General features: G+C 42.6%; 1 protein-coding gene across 2 annotated transcripts in view; it reads left to right on the forward strand.

The window, feature by feature from the left end:
* LOC125905419 (ubiquitin-conjugating enzyme E2 E2-like) overlaps nucleotides 1-11,887 on the forward strand; it is a 100,087-nt gene extending 88,200 nt beyond the window's left edge. For both annotated transcript variants that reach the window (XM_049603370.1, XM_049603371.1), the window contains exons 5-6: nucleotides 157-304; nucleotides 11,146-11,887. In XM_049603370.1, coding sequence (XP_049459327.1) covers nucleotides 157-304; nucleotides 11,146-11,243 — 246 coding nt within the window. In that variant the 3' untranslated portion in view covers nucleotides 11,244-11,887. The remainder of the gene's footprint in view (nucleotides 1-156; nucleotides 305-11,145) is intronic.
* The last annotated feature ends 3,506 nt before the right edge of the window (nucleotides 11,888-15,393 follow it).

Genomic DNA, 15,393 nt, shown 5'->3' on the forward strand with positions numbered 1-15,393 from the left:
AGTCAGAGTCCAGGTTGAAAAATACTGATTGTTCCCTTTATGATGCCAGCTATCAATAGCCAGGATATTTTAGCTTAATGTAACTTGAAATCAAAGTGATGGTGGTTTTCTTCTAGAAACCAGTATCGATCTAACCCTCTGACTGTCCGTGTCCAGGTGACGTTCCGTACAAGGATCTACCACTGCAACATCAACAGCCAGGGGGTGATCTGTCTGGACATCCTGAAGGACAACTGGAGTCCTGCCCTCACCATCTCCAAGGTCTTACTGTCCATCTGCTCCTTGCTCACTGACTGCAACCCTGGTGAGAGCTGCAACACACACACACACACACACTTCTCCTTGTCATATTTCCCTCCACATGTAGCTGTGGGAGGTTGACTGACATGTCCATTCAGTGTGAATAATGTCCGTAGAAGTGTGTCACTTTGAGGCATGGACTCGTGCTCTTTGTAGGACGACAGCAGCTGCAGTCGCTGAGGATGAACGGACAGGTTCCAGTGATCTGAAGCCTTTTCAAACAGGATCGGTGACATTGCTCTCTTCATCTATCTGTTAAAGTTACAGCCTCTGAGATTTCTAAAAAAGATCTCTGTTCCATAACGGCTTTATTCAAACATGAATAATTACAAATTAATTACAGTGATCTTAAGAAGGCGTAATGTTCAGATCTCTGTGCATTAACCTTGTGCCTCTGTAGCCTTTAATGTGATGACTGAATCAGCTGGGTGGGAATATCAGTCTGCGTTAGAGTGGCTAAAGGAGATAGATTGGAACTGGCGTATATGTCAAAATGCCAAAGATATATTTGAAGGCTAGAAAATGTCTTGTTCATGTACAAGTCTTTCTCTGTTTCTCATTAAGTACATTTACTGTAAATGTTCATGTTTAAAAAAAGAATTATGTCCATTAACTAATATGTTTAACTCAGATATTGGCATCAGTATAAGCCTTAAAAAATCCTGTATTTAGCCACAGTAACAACATACTTCAGACTGTAATGAAAGTATTACAGAATTCCTCAATGAACAGAGCTTGAACACATCATAAAGTCATTCAGTGCAACTTACATTAGCTGCTAACAGCTAACAGCTGACACTCAAGGTCCAGTGTGTAGGATTTAGGGGGATCTATTGGCAGAAATTCAATATAATTTAATAAGTATGTATAAGTGTAAGTATTTCTTTAGTGTATAATCACCTGAAAATAAGAATTGTGTCTTCATTACCTTAGAATGAGCTGTTTATATCTGCATATGGAGCGGGTCCTCGTCAACAGGGGTCCCCATGTTGCACAGCCGTGTTTTTACAGTAGCCCAGATTGGACAAACTAAATACTAACCTCATTTCCATCTAAAAGTGATTCGAATCTTTCGGAAATGTGCATTTTTAGAAATGCTAATCATGTGTGTTTCCATTTAATGTTTAGAGCGTGAAAACTACACTACGAACTTGTGCAAGTTGCGAGATTATCTGGTCGCAGAGCCGGAAACAAAACAAATCTCACGTGCAATGTATCAAGCTATCCAAGTAAACGTAAGCTAACATTACTAACCTTCGCTGCTGCTGTTGATCATGGACGACAACGAGGTCACAGTTGGCCTCTGGTCAAGGATGTCGTTGAATTTCGTTTTGATTTCTTCCTCCATCCACACAAACCTCGGGCTGCTTTCCACAATGTTGTTGGCTTGTGGGAAAACACCACGAGCGGAAACAGTTGATCAATCACGAGTTTCATTGAATGCTCTACATAATAACATACAAATGTGACGTATCCATGGTTTGCAGAATTGCACAATGCCTATTTATTCTGGTTTAAAGCAACAGATGACGCTCTTCTCCCCAGTAACCACTACTATCTCAGAAACAAGGTATGGCAGCTGTCGGCCTGAGAAGCAGGAAAAATGACTGTAGTGCTTTCATAGCATTTGCATTCATCCTCTAACAATATTGTCTTGTAAACAGAGAGCCTGTGTATTCCTCCGCCCTCCATTGCAGATTAATCAATATTTAACCAGGACTGGCTGGCTAAACACAACCCTGTAAACAGCTGACACCATTCAAGGAGAAGACGGCAACATTTTTAAAGCTAATTAGATCCATTATGGTCCAGTTTACCAGCAGAGCAAAGACCACTGCCGGAGGAGCGGCGGAATTCAATCTGTCTTTTATGGACCAGTTAAACCAGTCGTTTCCCAGTTGGACTGGTCCTCAGCCGCCAATACCATTGATGTCTGTTGGTATGAAGGATTAAATTGAGCAAGCAGAGGTGATAAAAGCAGACGTTGGGAACAAAAAAATCTGTCCAATATCACAGAAATGGGGTTCAGAGTGGAAGGACTGGGAGAAATGTGCCAGAGCAAGAAAGGAAGGGGAAGGGGAGTGAAAGGGGCTGAAGAATGACAGGTGATTTCACATGTGAATAGTGGGGAATGAGATGGCAACGGAAAAGAAAGAGCGAGGGAGTGGGGAAGGGGAGGGGGGGCCTGATGGTGCTGATTGTGAAGACCTCTGATGATAGCTTGTGTCCTCTCTGCGGGGATTGCTCTTTGATAACGTAGCAGCGGAGATTCTCCCTCCGTGGGCGAAAATGAGAATAGCTTTTCCTCTCCTCCTCCTCCTCCACGATGTTTTCAGATGTTGGCGAGATGAAATGAGCAGATTCCTTTAAAGTACGATACAAAAGAGACTTGATCGACACCCCGTCCCCACAAAAAAAAATAGAAACCCTGTCACCCCTCCTCCCTCCCTCCTTTCCTGTTACCCACGCACTTTCTATCCCTCTTTCTGCCTCTTGCCTCATCAGAATCAGTGGGCTTGCTACACTTCTCACCACTTGCTTAAGTTTTTTAAACCCAGCCTCAAGTGCCTAACGTGGGCCCTGGATCTGAAATACCCTAAAAATATCTCTCCTTCCCTCTCCACCGCCTTCCGTCTGAGGATTTTCTTTCCCATGCAGGCGGAGATCATTGGCATGTAGCTCATTAAAGCGGGGGAAGAGGACGGAATGACAGTTAATCAACCCTCCCAGGGCTGCCGTCCCTGCCGTCATGCCACATTTAACCCCTCATCACGTCCCACAAGCAGATTTCTACCTGGGGCATCCTGGTGGCTCATGTGGGCTCAGCCACATGCCATGTCACAGAGTATCTAGGGCTCAAATCCAGCCCGGAGCCTCTGTCCAATGTCATCCCTTTTTTCTCCCTGCTTTTCCTGTCACAACCTCTGTGGAACCCAGCGTCCAAAAAGTAATCTTACATTTTTTAACAAAGCCTGAGGGATTCCTCCTCAGTGATTTCAGTGTCTGCTTTTTCCCCTCGGTAGCTTCAGGGGTGTCAGTTTGTCAAACCTGTAATAACACATGCCTCGCTCTGCCTTAAAGGAAGGCTTTACTATCTGAGTTGGTATCAGAATATGCCAGATAAAAACAGTTAATGTCCTCAGCTAGTGCAGCTCCTGTGTGCCTTCTGTACAAAGACTGAAGTGGCTGAAACACACACTTAGGTGTTACAAAAAGGGCTGAAATTACCATAAAATTACTCCCACAGCTCACACAGTGTAATCAGTTCTTTTTATTATTACACCATTGGTCCAACAGTCCCAATATTTGCCTCATTATCTACTAGAATTTACAAAACTCTGGTTATCCTAATGACACCTGGAAGAGGTGCCTTGCTGCTGTTGTACAGTCTTTGTGAAGGCTTCAGTGTGCGACAAACAAACTAGTCCCTACAGCATGTCTTCAACCACGTGTTGAGGGAAGGCAGAGCCTCCTTCTGGCTGCATCCCACTGCCTCCACAATCAAGAACGATAGATTGTATAAATTTGGATAACAATGCTCACTGACAGTCTCTCCTCACAGGTATTCGTGGTGTTGCACTTGGTTGTACACGTGAAAAGTGATGGAAGTAGTTGTGTAAAATGAAAAAGGAAAAACCAGAGCTTGAGATATTGGAAAGTTGGCTGCAAGTTCATTCTGCCATTGGCAAATGCTTTTAGATGATCTGACAAGCATTTAGTCGAAGTCTGCTAAGGCCTCAAGCCCCTGCTTCCAAGTCATCAATACAACTTGTTGCATGTTCGAGCTGTCGCAAAAATATATTTTTCTATTCATTTTTTAGTAATAACCAGGTGCTTTTTGTTGCAACAGCAGCACAACACAAATACACACACTTCCATACACACAGTAAGTCTCAACTGTCAGGAAAGGCCGATCTGTAAAAGTACATTTCTTAGACAAGATTTAAAGACATGAACAGAGTCAGCTGATCTGACGCTCAGTGGGAGGCTTTTCCAAAGCTGAGGAACAAGAACTGAAAAGGCTCAATCACCCTTTGTCTTTGAGCTGGACTCTGGAACAGTTATAGGACCCAGACTAGCAGACCTGAGGGGCCTGTTTGGACGATACGGTGTGAGCTCAGTTATAAACTCCGGTGCCAGATCATTTAGAGCCTTGTATGTGATTAAAAGATCTTTAAAATGGATTCTAAAAGAGACTGGAAGTCAGTGCAGGGACGCAAAAATAGGTGTGATGTGTGAGAATCGTTTTCCTTTGGTCAAAAGTCTAGCTGCTGTATTTTGAATGATTTGGAGCTGGTGTATGGCTCGAGTGCGTCACCAAATTCAGAGATTTACAGTCACAGTGCGGTCGTTAGGCTTCAGAACGTTCAGCATCACTATATTTTGCATTGCAATATTGTGCAGACACATGGACACTGAGTATCGATTGTTTTATTACATAAATCATTAATATTGGAAATGTAATTTAAGTGTTTGTGAGCATACTAGAATAATAAAATTGCTTTTTCAATCCTGCGGATACATTTTGCTTCAGTAAAAACGATTAAAGTGAGAAGAGCAGACTGAAAACTTAATCTTATTAGATAAATCAGATGTTTACCAAGTTTTCTTTTGGAGACATAATTTGCAGTTGAAAAAGAAAATGAATCTCATTATATCCCAGTTAATGTTATTACATAACATGTTACAGAAGCTGCAGCAGATAACTCACCACAGTTTGTTTTCTATTCACTCACCAGTGTTTTGACTAAATTAAGGGACAGTACATAAAGATAGTAGTTTTAGATGAACTGCTTCTGTTAGGAGGTGCCAACCTGCCTGAAACAGTTTTACAAGGACATCAGTAGAGTTGAAGCATTATGATGGTCTCGCTCATATGAAAGTGCCCGGCCAAAAAAGGGAGCTTGAAAGGGTTCAAACGCTGCATATTTTCTCACTTGCACACACCTGGCCAATCACTGTTGACTGTCTACACTGCAGCCACCGTGACAGCACCCATTAGTTGTGGGACTCATTTTGAAGCCTTGAGTTGGGTAAATTGGGCATCGCCATCTTGGGTTTTTTGAGCCAGAAGTGACGCACAGAAGTTATAGCAGTTTAATTGTGCTAATGCTAATTTTAGCTAGCCCACAAACAGGCTTAAAACTTAACTGGAAAAACTGAACAGTTCGTTAGAGGGTCTTTTGATGCAACCAAATGCTTGACAAGACGTCCAAAACGTTACTGTGAAATAGCAACAGCTACGGTTACGTAGGGCTGGGCGGTATGACAAAATTTTCATATCACGGTTTTAAGAAAAATCATATCAGTTTCACGGTATTTCATGGTATTTTGCTCAGGTTCGGCCAACTTGACATGCTGCTGTGTTGTGCTATGGCCTATTCAAGTGCTGGAATTTGTTATTTACCTGACAACGCCTGAACACAACACACGCTCCACTCCATTCCTTTGGGCTCCACTGACTGCGTACGGAAGCGACACGTAGAGAAGCCAGCAGGGTTGTTTCCCGTTTGCTGAGCTGAGAGGCTGCTTGTAGGCTGCATGAAATGTTAAAGCATTTTCCACCTAAGTTATTACATATATTTGAGTTATCTACAAGTTTACTGTACTGTTTGTCATCTACTCGCTTTCAAATGTCCGCCACGGACATTTACACAATGTCACGGATAAACATGGGTAAATGCATGAAAAAAAATCATCACATATCACCTCTGATAATGGTTTATTCATTTAAAAACACATTGTGCTCGTTTAGCACACTATTTCATGTAGTTTTTATCTGCTGGAGGGTCGCGTAGGGGAGCGTAGCGCGACAAAAATAGAAGAGCCGCCTAAAATAGAGAGTTGTCGCACGACAGACGGGGGTTGTCGCACCGCTCCCGTTGCCGGTGGAGCCGCTGTAATTGATTAACCGAGGGGGCGAGCTGCTACGGGACTCGCGCTGCAGACGTGTCATCTTCGGTCAGGAAAATGCGGTCCAAGCCGTGCTTTAGTGTGCTTACCTGTGTGTGTGCGCTGTGTGTGTGTGTGTGTGTGTGTGTGTGTGTGCGTGTGCACGCGCGCATCGGGGCGAAACTTCACCGTGCGCGATACAGAGAGCAGAGGAGAATTGTAAACGGCGGTGCGCCGCTGCTAGATGCGTATAGGGGGAAACACTGCTCTTTTTGGTATGAGTTCTTCTGGGTCATCGTGTACAGTTGCTTTGCTTTCAGGTCTCTCTCCGGCAGCCATTCTCGCCTCTAAACTTTTCTATGCTCTCACTCTCTCCCACTCAAGCGTGCCTGTGGTGTGCAGCGGTGAAATGGGTCCCCGCTGAAACACTTTCCCGCCATGCACGTTCCGGACGTTGTTTGGGCTATTCACAGCTATTGCGGTATATGAAAAATTCATATCATAACGAAAATAAATACCGGTTTTCGGTACAAACCGGTATACTGCCCAGCCCTACGGTTACGCCTATACTACACCGTAGTGACATTGCTTAACTACTGTTGTTGACATGGTAGCAACTCGTCAACAGGCGACACCCACTTCACTTTAACTTTAATGAATGAGGAAATTAGCTAGAGACCAAAACCCTTTCTTTGTACCTGGCATTTTAACATGGGGGGTCTAAAGGGATTGACTCACTTTTGGAGCCAGCCTCAAGTGGTCATTCAAGGAACTGCAGTTTTTGACACTTCTGCATGGGCTTTATTTTTCAGCCCCAGAGGTTGCTGCTTGACTTCAGTTTTATTATGTCTCTCTGTTCTGTACACACAACATATTTTGCATGTCTGTCCATCCTGAGAGAGCAATTTCTCCTCAGTTCCTCTCTCTGAGGTTTCTTACATTTTTTCCCTGGTAAAAGGTTCAAGGGTTACATATGCTGTACAGATTTATAAAGCCCCTGAAGGCAAATTTGTGATTTGTGGCTGTGTGGTTGTTGGTTTTGGAAAGTTACAAAAATTTGGGGCTTGGATTTCTTTCAAGTGCTGTTCAACAATCCATTGAGATCTTTGTGCGAATATTCTGTCACTTAAAGTTCATATGTGCGAAGAGCGTGTAGCTGCTCTTCCACCGACAGTGCAAATCTTCGGGAGCCCTAATCTAAGAAGACCAGTGTTGCTTTTGGCCTTTAAAAGACAAACTGATCAAACAATGAAAGAATAACGCAATGCCGTCATTGACGAGATGATTCAGGACACTAAATCATTCACAAGCTTTCACCAGCTGACAGTCCCAACAGGATTCCTGTCTTTGGTTCAAGCTGTCACGTCAGAAGTCAGATGCTTCCAGTTTCAAGCCACAGCTCCATGATATGTATGGATCCATTCATCCAGAAATATGGGTATAAGCCTGTAAAAACCCCCATCATTGAAACCCAAGCAGGGATTAGTGCTGAGGGGTGTTTGTGCTGCTTGCTCAGCCAAGCTCATCACACTGCTCCGTCAGCAGGCCAAGCCCTGCAGGAGACAGTCTGAAGCCAAGCAGAGTGCATGTTGGGCTCGAGGAATTTGTTTCCCTCCCTGTCACCTCACTGAGAAATTGACCGGCGGCACAATGAATTGAGCAGCAACACGATCAATAGAAGAGCCAGTGGGAATTCATAATGGTGGCTGTCGACTGACCGGACGCGTGAGGTGTATCAACAAATGGGACAGTACAGCTGCTGCCAGAGCCCACCATGATCACCTCTGATTTACAGCAGCATGCACATTTTACTGTGCTGTCGATAAAAGTGTCGGTCGCGCTGTACGTCATACGATACAAGCTTCATTTCAGACCACAGGAGTGATAGAGCTCCATTTGTGTGACTTACGGCTCTTCTGAGGTTTTTACTGGTTGTAGTAAAATTCCCATGCATGCTGATGACCCAAGGTGGTCGGCCACAGGTTTCTTTTTACACTGCGTCAGGTAATTGGATGTCAAACAGCACGGTGTGGCTGTTTGTGTTAACATGCTGTATTTCCTAATAAATAAAATATCACTCACACAGATTTTTGAAGACGTCTTACCCTCAGGAAATCTGTTAGTGGAGGTGTGAGAGGTTTACATTTTAGTGCGCCCATGTTCTGTATCTCTAATAGCACTGGTTGGATCTCCAAATTTCCTGTAGATATCCGTGGTCCCTGGTGGGGCAATTTTAATGTTTTTGACCTGTCTCCATGTCTTCAATCAATGGTTGCAGCCCTAGTGTCAACACTTTGGATGATATATTCTGATAGTAAACATGATTTTACAGCAGTTATGGCGACAGTAGTTTTAACAACTACCTTACCCATAGAAAAAGTTCCATTTTGAAATGATAATTAAGATGTTGAAGATATGAAATGTGGTTGTGCTCAGGATTTTATTCTTGAAAAAGTGGAATAATTTGAAACAACCGTAAGATCAGTTTGGGCACTGGGCCAAATCTAGTCTGCAATACATTGACACACTGGGATATTTTTTGTACTTTGAATGTAAATAAGGTGTCAGAGTGCATAAAAAAGCAACAAAATAAAGCTTTTTTTTTTTATCCAAACAAAAGTGCTACGGGCAACACGTTCTCACTCCGACCTCGTCGAAATTTGGTCATGGACTTTTCGTGTCCAGATACAAAGTGCAAGGTACCCTGGGTGCATTGGTTGTTGACGTTCTGGGATGCCGTGTCAAGCTGTGTCTGTTAAATGCATTGTCTTCTTTCAAAATACACTTCTGTTTTCACAGGATATTTGATGTTTTTTCCATCAACTAACACATGGTTGGGTCTCGGCTACAAAAGCACTTGGTTAGGTTTAGGAAGAAAGAACAGGGTTTTGCTTTATAATCTTTGTTGGACCCATCCATCATCCCTTCCACCCGCCCTACTCAGACTTTTGCTTAACCTTCGTTCATGTCCTGCTGCGTTTCCCCCTGACACTGCCGAGCACCATAATACTTTAACACCATCATACTGCTGTACAGGATGGCTTTTTTCGTTAGTGTCTGCTGCCAGAAGTCACTGCCCAAGTGCCGGATTTCAACGACTTGACATTGAGACCAGATTGCCAGGGGAGGATCCCCCTCACCCCTGGACAGAGGTCCTGGACTGAACCCCCAGTGTCCTCAAATCCTAGAAACTGCCATGACTTGATTTACCTCTTGGCGAGTTCCCTATCACTTAACATTGTAAACTAAAGACTGCACAACTCAGAAAAGAAGTTATAATATTTTAAGTTTTATAAAATGTGCTGCATCTGGTCAAAATGAATCCATTCCTAATTTCATAATTAATGCAGTCACCCCACATTAGGTTCTGATAACTAATGTTGGGCATCGCTGACATTTTAAAGTTGCACTAATCAATATTCTTTTCTTAATAATGGTTCAGATAACTTTGTGACGTGAAAGAGGACACAAATACTGATGAATCCACAGATAATTATCTCTTGACCTCACAGTTCCCCTCCACTCTACAGAACCTTGTAGTCTCTTTCAGCTCATTGTTTTGGTTTTACGGGCAGGAACTTCACTATTCTGGTTAAGTCTCAAAGTTCTTGTAAAACAAGGCAAAGGTAGCAGCTAACTCCTGAACAAAGCGGAGCATTTAGCAGTTGGAGAGAAAAATATTTTTCTTTCAGGTGCTGGTGGAGACCAAATCCAGAGCTAAAAAAGTTTGCACATATATTCACCAGGCAGACACAAATGAAAATAAATGGCAGTGTTGCTCCGTATCTGCTGGATGTGTAAATACCAACTGTTTGCTAACATAGTCACCTTTATAAGGTCATAATATGTCAATGTTGTGTTCAACTGCCAACAAATAAGTTACCACTTGTTTCCAAGACAAAAGATTGAAATAAAGTTGATGCATTAATTAACAAGTAAGAGTTAGTTAAGACAATGACAACAGATTATTTTTTAAAAAACACCAGACAAATAGCAGGATCTTTATCATATGCACCATGTTGGAGGTACTGCCAACCAGAGGTTGCGTTAACCGGATATTCTCGGTCATTGACCAGTTTTTTACAACAATGACTGGAAAATCTGAAGGCCGTCGGTCATTTTGACCGGTTGCAATTACCACCCCTGCCCACTTGGCGGCAGAGTGCACAGTCAGTGGTTTAAGTGACTGCCGTTTTCACACTGCAGAGAAAAGGTCATTCATCTGCTTCATGCAGCGTTGTTGACATAACGCCCTGAACACACTGGACGCAGAAGCAGTGCTTCAGTTCGGCGTCGGGTCTCTTTTTCACAGGAGCCGTGAGCGCTTCTGTTAAGCTGGATCAAGCGGATCATACCAAACAGGAAGTTGGACACAGAAAAGACGAGAGAATCCGGCCAATTTTCAAAATAAAATAACAGCATGCACTGAGGAACGTGAGGAGAAAATACCGTGTTTATAATTTAAAATAACTCAACAGTGCATAACCGAACACATGTTTCAATACCCTAATCACTTCATTACAATTTTAATTTTGTGTCACGGAGCCTACAGACATAACTACATAACGCCCTGGACACACCGGACGCATTAGTGCTGTCCGGTGTGTCCAGGGCGAAGCCTAATGGCACGGGTGTGTGGATGTCTGTTCATCTTTTCGTTCATGTCCTTATTAATGCACACTTTATAACTTGCTTGTTGGATTTATTAAAAACGAATGAAAGAAAACTAAATGTCTTTGAATATCTTTATTATCATTTAAAAACGAAAATTAAAATGTCCGGTAAAAATAGATTATGACCGGATTTTTATGACCCTGTCGGTCAAAATGACCGGTGACGAAAAAGTCTAGCGCAACGTCTGCTGCCAACACTGATCTGATTTTAATCAAAGGTAAATAATCAATAGTTCATTGTTGTTTGTGTCTCACTGAGTTTATCCCTCCTGTGTTACAGCCGACCCTCTGGTTGGAAGCATCGCCACACAGTACCTGACCAACAGAGCTGAGCACGACAGGATAGCCAAACAGTGGACCAAACGCTACGCCACATAGACCAGCACGACCCCTCCAGGACCCCTCACCCTACCCAACACACACACACACACACACACATACATACACACACCTCCTACACTTCCCCTCCTCTGAAATCTATGGAAGCACACCCGCTCCTGTCATCCACCCTGCCCCCCCCAACCCAGAGAAATGAACTGTTATTTGTTCCATGCTGACTTGAAAAGCTTCTTTTTTATACAAAGAGTCTATTGGGATTGTATTTTCCAATACACTGAATGTTGATATGGTCATGAAAAGCTTTAATACTGTTATTGTTCTTGTCGTTGTTGTTCTTATTGTTATTGCATTGTTTATAACATTGTTGCCACCCTCGTCATCTTCTTATCTAAAAGCGTGCGTGTAGTATTCCCGTTTCATGTGATGGTTTCATGTTAAATGATCATACTGAGTGAGTGCATTTAGTTTGTTTTCTTTCGGTGGTTTTTACAGCTCATGGTCAATATTAGTGCATGGCATCAGGATATGTGTTCATGCAGTGGACATAGTCATGTAGTGTATTATTTCTGGCATGGAGTGAGCCCACCACCATGTATGAAGATAGTGGTAGTTTGCTGTACATTTAATGCCTTGTGAGAATACATACTCATCGAATACTCAATTAAACACTGGCTGTAATGTGACAGAGCGTGTCTCAGTCTTGTGCTTTAATATGACTCTGCGTGTGATTACAGCGTGTGCATGCAGGCTCTTCGCTCTGACCACTTCCTCTAGAAATGAGTCGTCATGGGCTCACCACAGAAAGTAGTGATTAGATGGTGAAAGTGTTCCTGTATCTTCGTACTCCAAGAAAACAACAAATTGAATCTTTACTCTCGAACATTTTTTTCATAGTAATTCTCTTGTAATTTTAATAAATGCATGGTAGACATGCAGTATGAATACCATGTATCAATGATGACTAACACTTATTTTAAAACTTTTGAAATTCATATTGGCAATCACTTAACCTTTCATCGCTGCCCAGGGAACAGTACACTCAACTAGAACCATTTAGGTTATTTGGCCTGTCCCCAGATGAGAACTTTTTTTGGTTTCTGCTATGAACTTTTTGTAAAGGTATCACCTGGAACCACTTCAGATTGTTTTTCATCCCAACATGAAGGGTTATACCTAGAACCACCTGTGAAACTTCCCCCTTTAGATGGTCCTACCTTGAACCCAAAGGTTCCACCCAGATCCCCCTATTAGAGGTTATAGAGAGAACCCTTCTATGGTGTAATGGTCTCCCCAGAAGCCTCTCTTGGGCTTCTATTAAGAATCCTTTCACCTTTGAAGGGTGCTCACAAGAATCCAGACTGAGAGTTCTACCTAGAGTCCAACATGAAGGGTTATTCCTAGAACCACCTGTGAAAGGTTCCTGTTTAGATGGTCCTACCTTGAACCCAAAGGTTCTACCCAGATCCCCCTAGGAGGTTATAGAGAGAGAACCCTTCTATGGTGTAATGGTTCCAGTCAAAATTCTTTTATGACATCTATCCAGCTTTGGTCTACCTTCTTGGGGTGCCAACAAGAACTTACACAGGGTTTCTACACAGAACCTAACAGGAAGGGGGGAAACCTAGAACCATCTGTTAAAGCTTCCACCCAGAACCCCCTATGAGAGGTTATAGAAAGAACCCTTCTATGGTGTAATGGTTCCACTCAAAACTCTCTTTGGACTTCTATCCAGAATCCATCTGCTTTCTCGGGGTGCTAACAAAAATTTACACAGGGGTTCTACACAGAACCTAACATGAAAGGTTACACCTAGAACTATCTATTAAAGCATCTACCCACAACCCCCTATGAGAGGCTATAGAAAGAACCCTTCTATCGTATATTAGTTCCACCCAAAACCCTCTTAAGGCTTCTACCTAGAATCCAACATGAAAGGTTATACCTAGAACCATCTGTGAAAGGTTCGACCCAGAACCCCCTAGAAGAGGTTATAGAGAAAACCCTTCTATGGTGAAATGGTTCTACCCAAAACCCTCTTTGGGCTTCTACCCAGAATCCAACATGAAGGGTTATACCTAGAACTACCTGTAAAAGGTTCCCTTTCAGGTAATTCTACCTAGAACCCAACATATAGGATTCTATCTAGATCCATCTACCCCACATAAAGGATTATACCTAGAACCATCTGTGAAAGGTTCAACCCAGAACCCCCTATAAGAGATTATAGAGAGAACCCTTCAATGATGTAATGGTTCTATCCAAAACTCTCTTTGGGCTTCTACCTAGAATCCAACATGAAGGGTTCTACCATACCTAGAACTATCTGTAAAATGTTTCACCCAGATCCCTCTATAAGAGGTTATAGAAAGAACCCTTCTATGGTGTGATGGTCTCCCCAGAAGACTCCTTTGGGCCTTTGGGACCTTCCAAGGGTGCTAACAAGAACCCACACTGACAGTTCTCATTAGAATCCTACATGAAGGGTTATACCTACACCTTATATACCTTTCACAGATGGTTATTTGTGAAAGGTTCCCCTTCAGGTGGTTGAACCAGAACCCAACATATAGGATTATACCTAGATCCATCAATGAAAGGTTCAACCAAGAACCTCCTATGAAATGTTATTAAAAGAACCCTTCTATGGTGTAATGGTTCCACCCAGAATCCTCTCTTGGGCATCTATCCAGAATCCTACCACCTTCTTAGGGTGCTAACAAGACCCAAGGCTACATTAGTAACTGACGACATTACCAAAGACAAAAGTTATTGATTAAGGGAATTCCAGATACATCTACATTTAAAAATACCATTTTAAATATGGGTGAACACTTGAATAATTGAGGGTGAGGATCTGTTTACACCCATGTCTTTATTCAAAAAGGGTTCTTTGGATCAAAAGGTCACTTAAGTCTTACAAATAACCCTTTCCTCAAGAAAGGGAATCTGAAAAAGCAAATGTTGCTGGGTAGAACCTCAGCCCTTGAGCAATAACCCTACTGGAACCCTTATTTGTAAGTGTGTATATCTGTGTTGTTCAAATTACAAACGAGTGTCTGTTTGCGTGTGATAAGCAAACACATTGTCAAATGACTTAGTGGCAAAAGTTGAGCCAGGTTCAACTCATTTGCTGGACGACCCTGTGTTTTTCTGCTCGGGTCCTCCGTGTTAGCACCCCCACTGTCCCAACACAGTGGTCTCATGGAGATGAATGAGGAGGCTGTATTTGGTCACGCTGTGTTGTTGTCTCTCTGAAATTGGCCTTAGGCTTTCAGAACAGCATGAGTTAATCTGGGCAAGCATTCTACACATCCAGCATCCTGTTCTGATATTGTGTATTAAGCCTTAAAGTGTGTAAGGAAGATATTTCCAACATCATCACACTGCCAGTGTCAGCCTGTAGGCACAGAACAAGATGGCTCCATCTGCTCCTGGGGCCTCGGTACAAAAAATATCCTAAACATTTGTCCTATCTTAAGTTTCAATAATAGAAAAATCCTATCTTTCTACTACAGAGGCAATTCCTAAACGCATAACTGTGTCCAAGTCTATCTCTGACCTCCTGTCCTATCTTAAGCAAACAGTTCACCCCAAAATAAAAACATTTTTCTTCTTACCTGTGGTGCTTGTATGTCGGTGTGAGTGTTGGAGGTTTCAGCTGTAGAGATGTCTGCCTTCTCTTGAATATAATGGCACTAGATGGAACTCATGGTGCTCAAAGTGCCAAAAAAATAAATTCGAAAACCTCGACAGCCATGTCTCTTTCCAGAAATCATGACCCGGATACTCAAGATAATCCACAGACATTGTTGTGAGCAGTTTCACTGTTCAAGCGCCACAAGCCGAGTGCCATCTAGTTCCATTATATTCAAGAGAAGACAGTATCTCACACTTGGCAACTCGCACCAAAACAATCTGGACTGATAAGCTATACGGGTAAGAGGAAAAATATGTTTTCAATTTGGGAGGGACTGTCCCTTTAAAGTACACATTTTGAGGTTGTAAATCTCATTCAGCTCTTGTATTCTGCTATTTATTGCCAGGACCATCAGATCAGACGAGATAAACTTGCCTCTAATTAATTAGATAATCACGAGGACAATATGTTCATTGCAAGTCAAACAGCACTTAACCCCATATCTGCATTTTTATTATATTCTCCTTTAATTTTACATCATCCCGAAGCACT

Source organism: Epinephelus fuscoguttatus, linkage group LG17 (assembly GCF_011397635.1).
Source record: "Epinephelus fuscoguttatus linkage group LG17, E.fuscoguttatus.final_Chr_v1".
Taxonomy (NCBI): domain Eukaryota; kingdom Metazoa; phylum Chordata; class Actinopteri; order Perciformes; family Serranidae; genus Epinephelus; species Epinephelus fuscoguttatus.